We start from the raw sequence: 14,413 nt of genomic DNA, 5'->3' as shown, positions 1-14,413 counted from the left end.
CTCAGTCATTCAGAGGAATCAGCTAGGCAATCAAATCTATCCATTTCTTGATACCTTTCTTCAACTAACAGACTTTAAAGAAATCAGAATCTTGATGGTTGTGCTGGTGAAAAAAAATTAAAAGAAAATCTCCATTAGAATGAATGAAAAGTTTAATGGGAGACAAAGCTTATTTCATAAAGAATGAAGAATAATACAGCACAGGAACAGTCCATTTGGCTCATCAAGTCTTCACCAATATGCAGTTTCTACCCCTCTGTTTGCCTTCTGTCCATGTCTTTGAAAAGATACACCTTGAACATTGCTAATGTGCCTGCCGCCACCACCTCCACCAGCAGTGTATTCCAGGCACCCAGCACCCTCAGTGTGAAAAGCTTTCCCCACACATAGCTCCTAAATTTATCATCTCTCACCTTAAACCTGTGCCCTCTTGTAATTGGCCCTTCCACTTTGGGAAAAGCCCCTGACTATCCACCCTATCTATGCTTCTCATAATCATATAGACTTCTATTAGGTCACCCCTCCGTCTCTGTCTTTCCAGAGTGATGACCAGGTGCATGCAATATATCAAATACAGCCTAACCAAAGATTTTTTACACCTGTGACATAACTTGTCAACTTTTATACTCGATGTCCTGGCCGATGAAAACAATTATGTTGTATTCTTTCTTGACCATCTTATCTACCTGTATTGCCACTTTCAGGGATCTGTATGCCCAGATCTGTCTGTATGTCAACGCTTCTAAGGGTTCCGCCATTTACTATATAATTTGTATCTGAATTTGATCCCCCAAAAGGCATCACCTTGCATTTGTCTGGATTAAACTCCATCTACCATTTCTCTGCCTAAATGTGCAATCTATCTATATCCTGCTGTATACTTTGACAATCCCTGTCACTATCTGCAACTTTTCCAATATTTATGTAATCTACAAACTTACTAATCAGACCATCTACATTTTCTTCCAGAATATTTATATATATATATTGCAAATAACAAAGTTCCCTGCACTGATCCCTGTGGAACACCAGGAATTACTGATCTCCATTCTGAAAAGCGGTCTCCCACCACTGCTCTTTATCTTTTATGACCAAGCCAGTTCTGTATCCATCTAGCCAGCACACCCCAGGTCCCATCAGACTTTACCTTTTGTACCAGCCTGCCATGAGAGACCTTGTCAAATGTAGACACCATCCACTGCCTTTCCCTTATCATTTGCTCTTGTCACTTCCTCAAAAATCTCAATAAAAGTTGGTGAGACATGACCTATCCCATAGAAAACCATGCTGCCTATCACTGACAAGTCCATTCACTTCCAAAGACATTTTGTGTCTCAATCCCCTACAATGAATGCTGGGAATATCCTCCCCTTCTTCCACCAGATGGGGAGGCACAGTGGCAGAGTGGTTAGCACTGCTGCCTCACATCTCCAGGGACCTCGATTCAATTCCGGCCTTGGGTCACTGTCTGTCTGGAGTTTGTACATTCTCCCCGTGTCTGCGTGGGTTTCCTCTGGATGCTCCGATTTCCTCCAAAATGTGCTGGTTAGACGATTGGCTATGCTAAAGTGCCATTTAGTGTTCCGAGATGTGTAGGTTAGATGGAATTAGCCATGGTAAATATGTGGGATTACCAGGATAGGATTGGGAAGAGGGCCTGGGTAAGATACTCTGTTAGAAAGTCGGTGCAGACTCAATGGGCTGAATGGCCTCTTCTACACTATAGGGATCCTACGCATGAAACCAAGTGGAATCTCTGTTCACTTTCATGATAAGTTCAGCTGAATTCAACTCTGCTTCTCCTTCTTCTTTCCTCTTTTGCTTTGAGGGAATATATTTGTGCTCCGCCCATTACCCTTCTGTGCCCACATATCAGTCTGGAGAAAGCTGATAAAGTTCGGTGTAGCACATTGAGGTGAAAATCAAGTTGCTGCCACACCTCTCTCGATAATTCCCCTGCTGGAATCTCACACACTGATGCATTTAATTGCAATGCAATGCATGTGTACACCACACATACACACTCACACCCGTTCACATACACACACATACACACGTACACACTCACACACGTACACACTCACAGCCATGCACATACACACAAGTAGACATACACACACTCGCACGCACACACCCAAGCGCTCACACACACTCACAACTGTACACATACACACACACATACACACACTCACACACGCTCACTCACACACACTCATGTAAGACATGCAAAACCCCCCATAGAGCACACAAAGTGATTCATTTGCCAATGCAGACATAACTTACGTTGGTTCTTCTGAACAGATTGTCTTTGTATATTTGTCAAGTTGATAGAGGACTACATTCGTGGTCTGGTCGACTGATTGGACAAAAGGACAATGTCAGTCACTGCAGCTGGCAGGTAACACTCACAGTGCAACACCCTCTCTGATATGAAGCAGATAAGCAAATGTTGAAACCACACTTCCTCTACAGGGTTCCAGCTGATGCTGCCTGCATCCTGTCCCTGGCTCAATGTTTCACACTTCTGATCGTGCGAAAGTTCTAATTCCCCTGAATTATCTGGGAGAATGTTCTAGAGCACATAGTATAATTTACTGGCAAGTACAAACGGCTGCTCGTTAGTGGGACAAAATAATGGGCAACTTTATTGCAAAATGAATGGAATACAATTAGTGCAAACTGACTCAGGCAACTTAGCACTGACAAGGTGTGGGGAATGTGGCAAGACAATTAATAAAGATTACAAGTACAAGGATATATATAGCTCGGATAGTAAAAGACAGGCCTATTGAGGCTACATAATGAATTAACCAAAGAGCAGTCACTAAGGACTGTTTATATCCTCATTATCACAATATTAACATGACCAGGTTTGGGTTGGCAGTGTTGGGTAGGAGCACTTAGCTGGGACCAGGTGAGGACTAAATGACCAGTCCTGTCCCTCCTGACTCCCAGGACACCTAAAATAATAGTCATAGAGTCATACAACACAAAAACAGGCCCTTTGACTCACCATGTCTATGCCGACCACCAAGCACTAATCTATGCTAATTCTATTTGCCAGCACTTGAATCATGGCCTGCTATCCTTGGCTTAATGCCTTAAGTTACTTATCTAGCTGTGCCTGCCCTGGCCACACAGTCTGCCTCTGGCTTGAAGGAGAGGTCTTCATAGTTCAGGCTTCTAACTGTTATTGCTGTTTGAGTTTTGATGACAAAATTGGGAATCTATCTGCACATTTAAAGTAGGATATCGCAGCACAGTGGTTGGTGGCACATTAGCGCAGCGGTTAGCACTGCTGTCTCACACCTCCAGGGTTCAATTCCAGCCATGGGTGTCTGTTTGTGTGTAGTTTGTATTTTCTCCCAGTGTCTGCGTGGGTTTCCTCCGGGTGCTCCGGTTTCTTCACACAGTTTAAAAGATGTGCGGATTAGGCCGATTGGCCATGTTAAACTTGCCCCTTAGTGACAGAGGGACTAGGGTAATTATGTGGGGTTATGGGAGTAGGGCCTGGGTGCGATTGTTGTCAGCGCATGCTTGATGGGCTGAGTGGCCTCCTTCTGCACTGTAGGGATTCTCTGATGGCTTATTTCCAGTGCGTGTTCCTGCCTGCTCAAAAAAGCAGGTTAACATCTGGAAGCAGCGGGTTCACAGTGAGTGTCACTAACTTTATTCTAACTGGTTGGCCCCCGGTTAATGCCAGATGGGATGAGGTAAGGTGTGGCGCTTGTGTTTAACCATGCACTTGGCAGAAAAACAAACACAAGTGTGCAAATGGGCAGGTTGCACTTACCGCATAACTTAATCTTCTTCACCACCTTACTCGTGTTATTGTTGATGTGGACGGTGACTTCGATTGGTTCTCCATGGTAATAAGTCTGTAAACATAGGAACATAGAAACATAGAAGATAAGAGCGGGAGAAGGCCATTTGGCCCTTCGAGCCTGCTCCATCATTCATCACGATCATAAAAGAATCGCAGGAATCGTAGCGGGCAAGAGAGAAAACATTTAAAGGTCTGTTGAACTCAAGTGGGAAGTTCCTGTCTTGGGGTGCTCATGGCTGGAAAATCCCACCTGTACTCTCTTTAGCATCCCAGCATCTTTTAAGTTCAAAGCAAATGAATAGATCAGTAAGCTCATCACTAGTTTGAGCAGTAATTTCATTTATTACCAACTCCAAAACTCCGTGGTTACTGGGTGCACCATTGCTATATCCAATATAATTGCCTCTAAGGGAATAGTCCCAACATCATAACTGGCACAGTGGTCAGCACTGCTGCCTCACGGTGCCAAGGAGCCGGGTTCGATTCCCAGCTTGGGTCATTGTCTATGTGGAGTCTGCACATTCTCCTCGTCTCTGCGTGGGTTTCCTCCGGGTGCTCCGGTTTCCTCCCACAGTTTGAAAGACGCACTGGCTAGGTGCATTGGCCATGCTGAATTCACCCTCAGTGTACCCGAACAGGAGCCGGAGTATGGCAACTGGGGGATTTTCACAGGAACTTAATTGCAGTATTAATGTAAGCTTACTTGTGACACTGATGAATAAACTTTAAACTTTTAAGACAACCTCATCTTATTTCTTTTTGAAATTTCGACATTGGGGAGAGGTGGGCAGCACTGGCTAGGCCAACATTTGGTGTCCATTCTGAAATTGCCTTTGTCCAGTTTGCTAGCTGCCCAATTTCTGTTTGTTAGAAATTCTCAGTCGAGAATGACAACACATCTCTTAACAGTGCATTAGTTTGCAACCAGTGCTCACATTTTATGTAACATGTTAACAAATGTATTTTCATCAGGGCTTGGATATGTTTGGGATTAAATGGTATCTACTGTGGTTTGGATTGGGAATGTCAGACAAGGGAAAATCTGCAAATATCAGAGGGATTATTACTTAGCAAAGGATTATCCAGTACAGCTCTCCATCCACTGATTGGATTAAAAAGGTTTATTTTAGTGCTTTGCTTCAGGCTTTTTATAAACACAATAACATTTTCCAAAACATCAGACTGTGAAAGATTTTTTTTCTCTCTGTCTTTGTTTTCTTCCATTTGCACATTGTGGCAGCATTCCTGAGCCTGGGAGTGTGAAATATTGGAAGTGACATTAACTTGGGTTAAAATGCCAGTTAAGACAATGTTCAGAGCAAGGGTGGAGGGCAGGACATGGGCATTGAAACCCCTGAATATTGGATCCTTCCCTGCATTGTGGGTGGCACGGTGGCACGGTGGTTAGCACTGCTGCCTCACAGCACCAGGGACCCAGGGTTCAATTCCGGCCTCGTGTCACTATCTGTGTGGAGTTTGCACATTTTCCCCGTGTCTGTGTGGGTTTCCTCCGGGTGCTCTGGTTTCCTCCCAATCTCCAAAGATGTGTGGTTAGGTTGATTGCCCATGCTAAATTAACCCTAGTGTCAGGGGATTAACAGTAAATACACGGGGTTACGGGGTAGGGCTTGGGGGGGATTGTGGTCGGTGTAGACTCGATGGGCTGAGTGGCCTCCTTCAGCGCTGTACGGATTCTATGATAAGTTACTGCCTCCCCTTCTGAATGACAATGGGGAAGAATCCGATATAGCAATGGTGCACCCAGTAACTGGCTTGGCACTCCACTCTCATCACAGCTACTGACTCGATCATCAATTTTAGTAATTATTTTCTTGAGGGTCATTAGCTGGAAAATCCGCTTGTTCTTTTTTGAAGTAGTCATAGAATCATAGAATCCCTACAGTGCTGAAGGAGGCCATTCAGCCCATCAAGCCTGTACCAACCACAATCCCACCCATAGCCCCACGTACCCTGCTAGAACCCCCGACACTAAGGGGCAATTTAGCATGACCAATCCACTTAACCCGCACATCTTTAGACTGTGGGAGGAAACCCATGCAGACATGGGGAGAATGTGCAGACTCTGCACAGACGGTGACCCAAGCCGGGAATCGAACCCGGATCCCTGGTGCTGTGAGGCAGCACTGCTAACTACTGTGCCGCCCAGTGCCAGGACTTACTATACTTCTCCCTATGAGCAAAGGTAGAGCCTCAGGTTGAACATCTCATCTGAAAAACCACACCCTCCAACTGTGCAGCCTTCCCTCAGTTCTGCTCTAAAATGTCATTGAGACTGGTGTTCAAGTCTCTGGAGTGGGATACTCAAAACACCAACCTTTTGAATCACAGGCGTGAGTGCTACAAACTGCAACACACTACAGGAGCCACTCAGAGGTGTAATCGAGATGATTTTGGTGCCATGCAGTCTGCTGACTTTACCTCTGTCTGATTGGAACTGTCGGGAACACTTCAGCAGTCAAGGGCGTTCAGCCCCCAATCTTCAGATAATCATTTCCCAAGGTGGATTTTAAGATACATGACAAGGCAGAATCGCCAAGCAGAAACCGATAGCCAAGTTCCACACACATGAGGATGGCCTCTACCGAAATCTTGGGTTCATGTCTCACTATGTGTAACTCCCACCATTTGGCCTGGGCTTGCAAAATCCTACTAACTGTCCTGGCTTGAGACAACTCACACCTCTTTAACCTGTGATTATCCCTCTCTCCACTCACGTTGTCTGTACTTGTGAAGGCTTGATTACCTGAAAAGGCTCACATTCCAACCAGTATCTTGCAATTGTGCCTATGTCTATATATGCCGTGTTTGTCAACCCAACTCTCCACTCACTTGATGAAGGAGCAGCGCTCTGAAAGCTCATGATACCAAATAAACCTCATAGAATCATCGAGTCATAGAGGTTTACAGCACAGAAACAGGCCATTTGGCTCAACTTGTCCACTCTGCCCTTTTTATTTAAACCCCGAAGCTGGTCCCAATTGTCCGCATTTGGCCCATATCCCTCTATACCCATCTTACCAATGTAACTGTTTAAATGCTTTTTAAAAGACAAAATTGTACTCGCCTCTAATACTAACTCTGACAGCTTGTTCCAGACACTCACTACTCTCTGTGAGAAAAAATTGTCCTTCTGGACCTTTTTATATCTCTCCCCTCTCACCTTAAACTTATACCCTCTAGTTTTAAACTCCCTTACCTTTGGGAAAAGGTATTGACTTTTTAGCTGATCAATGCCCTTCATTATTTTATAGACCTCTATAAGATCACCCCTCAGCCTTCAATGCTCCAGAGAAAAAAGTCCCAGTCTATCCAGCCTCTCCTAATAACTCAAACCATCAAGTCCTGGCTGCATCCTAATAAATCTTTTCTGCATTCTTTCTAGTTTAATAATATCCTTTCAATTGTAGGGTGACCAGAACTGTACACAGTATTCCAAGTGTGGCCTTACCAATGTCTTGTACAACTTCAACAAGATGTCCAACTCCTGTATTCAATGCTCTGACCAATGAAATCAAGCATGCTGAATGTCTTCTTCACCACTGTGTCGAACTGTGACTCCACTTTCAAGGAGTTATGAACATGTACCCCTAGATCTCTTTGTTCTGTAACTCTTCCCAATGCCCTACCATTGACTGATATACCATATTAACTGATACCATAAACCTGTTGGACTTTAACTTGATGTTGTCAGACTTCTCACTGATCGGAACTGACCTCTTTACCCAGCGATGCCTCCAGTTGCAGGGGTTTATCTGACATGAGGAACTGTCGAGTGGTTTCTGCTTTGGGCTTCACTGTGCTTTTCTCCGGTGCGTACTGTACCTTGCGGATAATCAGCTTCACTGAATTCCTGCCACATAAAAAAAGCCTCATAAATTTCACCACGCCATAGAGAAATAACATTAAGCTTCATCCACACTCACTGAGGTGAATAAAACATATAGCACTGAGAACCACGCTTTGATTATTATCATTTAGTTTATAAAGTTTCACCCAACCTATAATTTTCTCCATGCCTTTTCAAAGATAACTGCTGGTAGAATGCTTCGCTCTTATTCTTAATGTTTAAGTTGAGACAGGAGAGGGCTAGAGATCATGTGGCACGATGGATGGTGTCCGTGCCTCTGAGCCAGAAGCCCTACCAGGACTTGATGGTCAAGGAAGGTGCATTCATAATGTGGTTAAAGAGGGTGAGTGTCAATTTGTAAATTCTCCTGCCAATTTTTACAGTTGCATGATTAAAAAAAAACATCCTTTCTGGTTGTATCACAGGTTGGTATGGATCCTGCTCTGTCCAAAACTGTAAGAAACTACAAAGGGTCACAAACAAAGCCTAGTCCATCACGCAAACCAGCCTCCCATCCATTGACTCTATCTACACTTCCCACTACTTCGGAAAAGCAGAAGGCATGATCAAAGGAACCCATACACCCCTCTCTTCTCTACAGCCTCTCTTCCACCTTCTTCTGTCAGGAGAAAGATATAAAAGTAAGTGGCACGGTGGTTAGCACTGCTGCCTCACACCACCAGGGACAGGGTTCAATTCCTGGCTTGGGTTACTGTCTGTGTGGAATTTGTATGTTCTCCCCATGTCTGCATGGGTTTCCTCTGGTTTGCTTTCACACACCAAAAATGTGCAGGTTGGATGGATTGGCCATGCTAAATTGCCCCTTAGTATCAGGGAGACTAGCTAGGGTAAATACATGGGGTTATTGGGATGGGGCCTGGATGAGATTGTTGTCAGTGCAGACTCATGGGCTGAATAGCCTCCTACTGCACTGTAGGATTCTATGTCAATGTAAAAGTCTAAGATCATGTACTTAAGAACAGCTTTTTCTCTGCTGCCATCAGACTTTCAAATGGACCTACCAGATATAAGGTTGATCTTTCTTTATATCCTAGCTATGACAGTAACACTATATTCTGCACCCTCTCCTTTCCTTCTCCCTTACATACTCTATGAATGGTATGTTTTGTCTCTGTAGTCCACAGGAAACAATATTTTTCAGTGTATTCCAATGCACTTGACAATAATAAATTAAATCAAATCATTTGGCAATGGCAGGTAGTAAGAGCAGGAGAAATTGCTGGTCAGCCATGGGATGGAAGGAAAATTGAGCCTGGAACCCCAGAGAATGGTCTAGGTTTGTGGGCTACCACTTCAGTGACTTATAACACTTGGCCACAGGAGTAACACTGACTCTTTAACAGCAGTTCATGCCTGCCAGCACAACTCTGTAAATTTTCACAATACCCCACAGTGGGAAAGTGAAACCCAGACTCCTGCGTGACAAGCAGGGACACTAACCACGATACTAACGAGAAACCCAAATAGGACTGTAGGTGCACAATTGATTGCGCTGCGCCTGTACAGGAATCAAACACACGACCATAGCACTATTAGGACCACAGTCAAATCATCCTATCTAACCGGCCAACTCAAATTACAGTGGGTGAAGGAACAGGGAGAACTGGGGCAACCTCAGAAGATGATAAGGCAAGTTAAGAGGGTTGTTAAAAAGAAAAGGATAACTTTGGGATGGATAGTAAGTGGTTTGGGGTGGGGGTGGGGGAGGAGATGGATCACAAACCTTCCAATTTAAAAGTCAGTCAGCACCTCACCAATGTGAAATCTTGGTTGGACCAGTGAGGAACTTCCAACCTTTGCTAACAAGACATTTCAGCCGAAAGAGCCAACAGCGCCAGAAAATAATGGCCACTGTTGGGACCATAAGCAACCCCAAGGAAGAAGCGTCTGGAGATTTTGTGGGAAGTATGGTGGGACACCCCAGCAAATGGGAAAGGAGGTGGTTTGTTGAGTTAGGGAGGCTGGCGGTGAGGGGGGAGGGGGAGAAAAAGAGGGCACCATCTTGAGACGAGGTATTTTCCCCGATGGGTATAGAGGTCTCCCCAAATGTGGGCACTTCCCCACATAGTTAAGATGATCGGCAAAAGGGCCAGTGGGAGATATTTTCATTCACTGAGTTGTGTAACGTGTTCCCTGCAAGAATGGTGGCCGCAAACTCAATATTAATTTGCAAAAGGGAGTAAAAAAAAACTTGAAGGGGGTCATAAGCCTGCGGAGACCGAAGACCCTTCACCAAACTCTCTTGCTTTACAAAGTCTGTACTGACCACAGTCCCACCTAGGCCCTATTCCCACAACCCCACACATTTACTCTGCTAATCTCCTGACATGTGGGTCAATTTAGCATGGCCAATCAACCTGACCTGCACATCTTTGGAGTGTGGGAGGAAACAAGAGCACCTGAAGGAAACCCATGCCTACGCAGGGGGAATGTGCAAACTCCACACGGACAGTGATTGAGGGCAGAATTGAACCTGGTCCCTGGTGCTGTGAGGCAGCAGTGCTATCCATTGTGTCGCCTGTTTTTTTTAAAGTAAAGTTTACCTATTAGTCACAAGTAAGGCTTACATTAACAGTGCAATGAAGTTACTGTGAAATTCCACTAATTGGCACACTCGGGTGCCTGTTCAGGTCTCTCATGTCTTAATTTTTAATCCCACCACATTATTATCTCGCAGTCTGTGTTTGTAGTGCCCCGGTGCGCTGTATCGATTCTGTGATTCTGCGGCGCAGCCTGTTTCAGAAGAGAAGCCTTCACTAACATGACTTGCCAAAGTCAGCCCCATGCAGCTGCCTCTCACTACAGAGGTTTTTAGATGAGGTGGCACAAAACCTCTCGTCATGCTGCCCATCGTAGATTGGACAGGAAGTCTGGCACAACTGCAGGCACTGGTGGAAAACGAACTCTGACTTTGTGCACTAAAGACTCTTCTAATTGTATCTTCCTGCACGTAGCCCATTGCCCTGCAACTTCCAGTACTTAGCATACAAATGTAAGTATTTCTTAAAAGTCTTTAAGTTCTCTACCTCCAACACCAATTCAGGCAGTGAATTCCAGACACCCACCGGCCTCTGTGTAAAAATATTTTTTCTCATGTTTCCTCTAATCCTTTTGTATTTTTTTCCCGATGGAAGAAGGTGCAAGACAATATGTGAGGGGTGCATGGTGTCCTTGATTATGTTGGCTGCTTGAATCTAAAACCCCTGGTTTTTGAACCCTCTGCCAAGGGAAACAAGTTTCTCCTATCTACACTATCTCTATCCCTCATGATCTTGCACACATCAATGTTATCCCTCAGCCTTCTTTGTTCCAAGGAAAAGAACTCCAACCTCGCCAATCTCCCGTTGTGGCTACAATTCTCTAGCCCTAGTATCGTTCGAGTAAATATTCGCACTCTCTCCAGACCAATTATGTTCTTATTATGATGTGGTGACCAGAACTGCGCACGTATCCCAGTTATGGCCTCACTAGTGTCTGACACAGTTTCATCAGTATATCCCTACTTTTGTATTCTATATCTCTGCCAATGAAGGAGAGCATTCCATATGCCTTGTCTGCAATCTTACCTAGCTGCACTGCAGCCTTTAGGCATGTGTGCGCTTACACGCCAAGATCTCTCTCTTCACCTTTCACCTAACCTTCTCTGTACAAATCTCCCATTTATTATATATTTTCTTTTACTGTTTGACCTCCCTTATTATCTCACACTTATCAGAATTATACTCTTTCTGACATTTTCCTGCCCACTCCACCAACCCATCTATATCATTTTGAAGCTTATGGCGATCCTCTACACTACGCACTACACAGCCACTTTTTGTTTCACCTGCAACTTTCCCAACTGTGCTCCCGCCCACCCTCCCCACATTCAAGGTCAAATTGTTAGTGTGCAAAAAGCAGGGTCCCAACACTGAGCCCAATGGAACACCACTGGAAGCAGCTTTCCATTTGCAAGAACAGCCATGGTCCATGATCCTGTGTTTCCTGTTACTCAAGCACTTTTGGATCCAATTTGCCACATTACCCTGTATCACACAAACCAGCCTCCTGTCCATTGACTCTATCCATACTTCCCGCTGCCTCAGAAAAGCAGCCAACATAATCAAGGACCCCACGCATCCCTGATACATTCTCTTGCACCTTCTTCCATCGGGAAAAAAATACAAAAGTCGAAAACAAACCCCAGTATATTCAAGAATAGCTTCTTCCCTGCTGCCATCAGACATTTCAGTGGTTCTATCATATATTAAGCTGATCTTTCCCTTCACTCTATCTGTAACTGCAATACTATTTTCTGCACCTTCTCCTTTCCTTCTCCCCTATGTACTCTATGAATGGTATGTTTTGCCTGTATGGCACACAAGAAACAATACTTTACACTGTATCCCAATACATGTGACAATAATGAATCAAATCATATATCCCAGGGCCTGTACTTCTTTGAGCTGTCTGCCATGTGGGTCCTTGTCAAATGCCTTACTAACATCCTTGTAGACAATATCCATCAATGGTGGTGAGAATGGGAGAAATCTCTGTGATGGAAAGAAATTGGAGCTTCAACAATCACTACTCATATATCCAGGCTACAACATGCATGTCAACATGTATGTGTATGTTGTCATAGCAACTCAGACTCCTTAGGGAGAGGCGGGATAGTTGATTTATTTGGTTAGATGGCTGGTAGAGATCAGACTAGTGCCAACAGCAGAGAAAGGGTCACCCCAACCTGAAATGTTGGCTCTATTAGACTCATAGAGGTTTACAGCATGGCAACAGGCCCTTCAGCCCAACCTCTCCATGCCGCTCTTTTTTTACTGCTAAGCTAGCTCCAGTTGCCCACATTTGGCCCTTATCCCTCTATACTCATCTTACCAATGTAACTGTCTAAATGTTTTTTAAAAGACAAAATTGTACCCGACTCTACTACATTATGGCACTGTTGGTTCTACCTGTATGCGGGCAGCGAGCTAACAGAGTCCAGCTACAAGAGGCTGTGGAAGAGATCAAAGTAAAGCAAGGGAGTCGCTGAGAGGTTAGTGGATTACACAGACAACTGAAACGGACAAGAAATGGATGAAGAGAGTGATTGTGTGAGAAGATAGCTGAGATTAATGAAAAAGAGATGGGATATTTAGAGCAAGCAACTAATCCTGATCTAATGGTGATAATTGTTAGAAGGTGAAGGTGCCTTTTATGAATCTTCTCCTCCAGGTTCTCCGCACAGAATGCTTTCACCTCAAAGTCCACACCACACGTCTGGAACAGAAACAGACATTTTAATTAAAGCTACTTTGGAGGAGGATAAATCACCAAAACCATATTCAATGTTTTAAAGGGAGCATTACAAATTGCTACAGCGATTGTAACTTACACAAGTTGCACACAAGATGTAAGTTATCAACCATAATATCACCTGCACCAAAAATGCCAATCAATTACTTTGATGTTCTGTGGGTCTTTCATTTGTCCTCAATTCACAGAATCACAGACACACTACAGTGCAGGAGGCCCTTTGGCCCATTGAGTCCACACTGACGCATGAAAGGCCTTGACTTGTCCATTTAATCCCACTTGCCAACACTTGGCCCATAGCTTTGAATGTTGTGATGTGCCAAGTGCTCATCCAGGTACTTTTTAAAGGATGTGAGGAATCCCGCCTCCACCAGTCTCCCAGTGCATTCCAAACCGTCACCAATTGGGTTGGAAATTACACTGGAACATTCTGAAGTGTGGTTAGTGGAGATGGGATGGTGACACAGTAGTTAGCACTGCTGCCCACAGCCCTGTGGACCCAGGTTTGATTCCCGCTTTGGGTAACTGTCTGTGTGGAGTTTGCACGTTCTTCCCATATCTGCGTGGGTTTCTTCCGGGTGCTCTAGTTCCCTCCCACAGTCCAAAAAATACACTGGATTAGGTGAATTGGCCATGCTCAATTCTCCCTCGAACAGGTGCTGGAGTGTAGCCATTTTTAGGGGATTTTCACAGTAACTTCATCGCAGTATTAATGTAAGCTGACTTGTGACACTAATAAAATAACTTTCAAACTTTAAAAAAAGTTCCATCCCCCTTTCCCAACCCCGAGTCTTTAAAGAAATGTCAAAAATTACCAGAAAAACAGCTCTGTACCTGGAATGTGACAGTATAAAAATGGTGCAGGCATGTTGGAGATCATCTCCCCCGATCTTTCTTTTATTTTCAGGGAGTACTTTGAAGGAATTCAGCAGAGATGGAAGATGGGTTGGCAACCCACAGTTGCACAAAGTCAAAATTGACCCCAATTTCTCGTTTGCTTACTCCCTCCCCCAGCCCAACCTGTATAGGAACTTTGCCATCGTTCAAACTCCAAATGATTTTTAATTTTGGACCCGTGTTTCTGTGATGTTGATGTTGTAACTCCCTTGTTCTTGTTTGTAGCTATTTGGGTAAATTGCACACCGTGTAATTGAGTGTATTCCTGAGGGAGTCTGCTGTCACAATGTAAACTCTGCTGAGATTTGAGGAGTATTTTGGATTATTGTGCATTGCAGTGCATTTAGCCGCTTCAGAAGTAGTCACAAGCACCAGAGGTGATGGCACAGCGGAATTATTACTGGATTAGTAAATAGTGTAATTTGAATCAAATTTTTAAAAAATCTGGAATTAAACTGACGTCGATTGTCATAAAAACCCATCTGGTTCACTGGTGCCCTTTAGGGAAG

General features: G+C 44.2%; 1 protein-coding gene across 3 annotated transcripts in view; it reads right to left on the bottom strand.

Moving 5' to 3' along the window:
* The window catches only part of LOC145342365 (beta-arrestin-1-like), a 93,671-nt gene that overhangs the window by 35,550 nt on the left and 43,708 nt on the right, over nucleotides 1–14,413 (bottom strand). For all 3 annotated transcript variants that reach the window (XM_080187888.1, XM_080187886.1, XM_080187889.1), the window contains exons 8-11: nucleotides 12,904–12,971; nucleotides 7,562–7,697; nucleotides 3,794–3,878; nucleotides 2,284–2,356 (exon numbers count right to left, since the gene is read on the bottom strand). In XM_080187888.1, coding sequence (XP_080044014.1) covers nucleotides 2,284–2,356; nucleotides 3,794–3,878; nucleotides 7,562–7,697; nucleotides 12,904–12,971 — 362 coding nt within the window. The remainder of the gene's footprint in view (nucleotides 1–2,283; nucleotides 2,357–3,793; nucleotides 3,879–7,561; nucleotides 7,698–12,903; nucleotides 12,972–14,413) is intronic.

Source organism: Carcharhinus amblyrhynchos, chromosome 4, assembly GCF_965287045.1.
Source record: "Carcharhinus amblyrhynchos chromosome 4, sCarAmb.v2.hapA, whole genome shotgun sequence".
NCBI lineage: Eukaryota > Metazoa > Chordata > Chondrichthyes > Carcharhiniformes > Carcharhinidae > Carcharhinus > Carcharhinus amblyrhynchos.
Note: the sequence above shows the minus strand (reverse complement) of the source record. Positions and strands in the feature narration are given on the sequence as shown.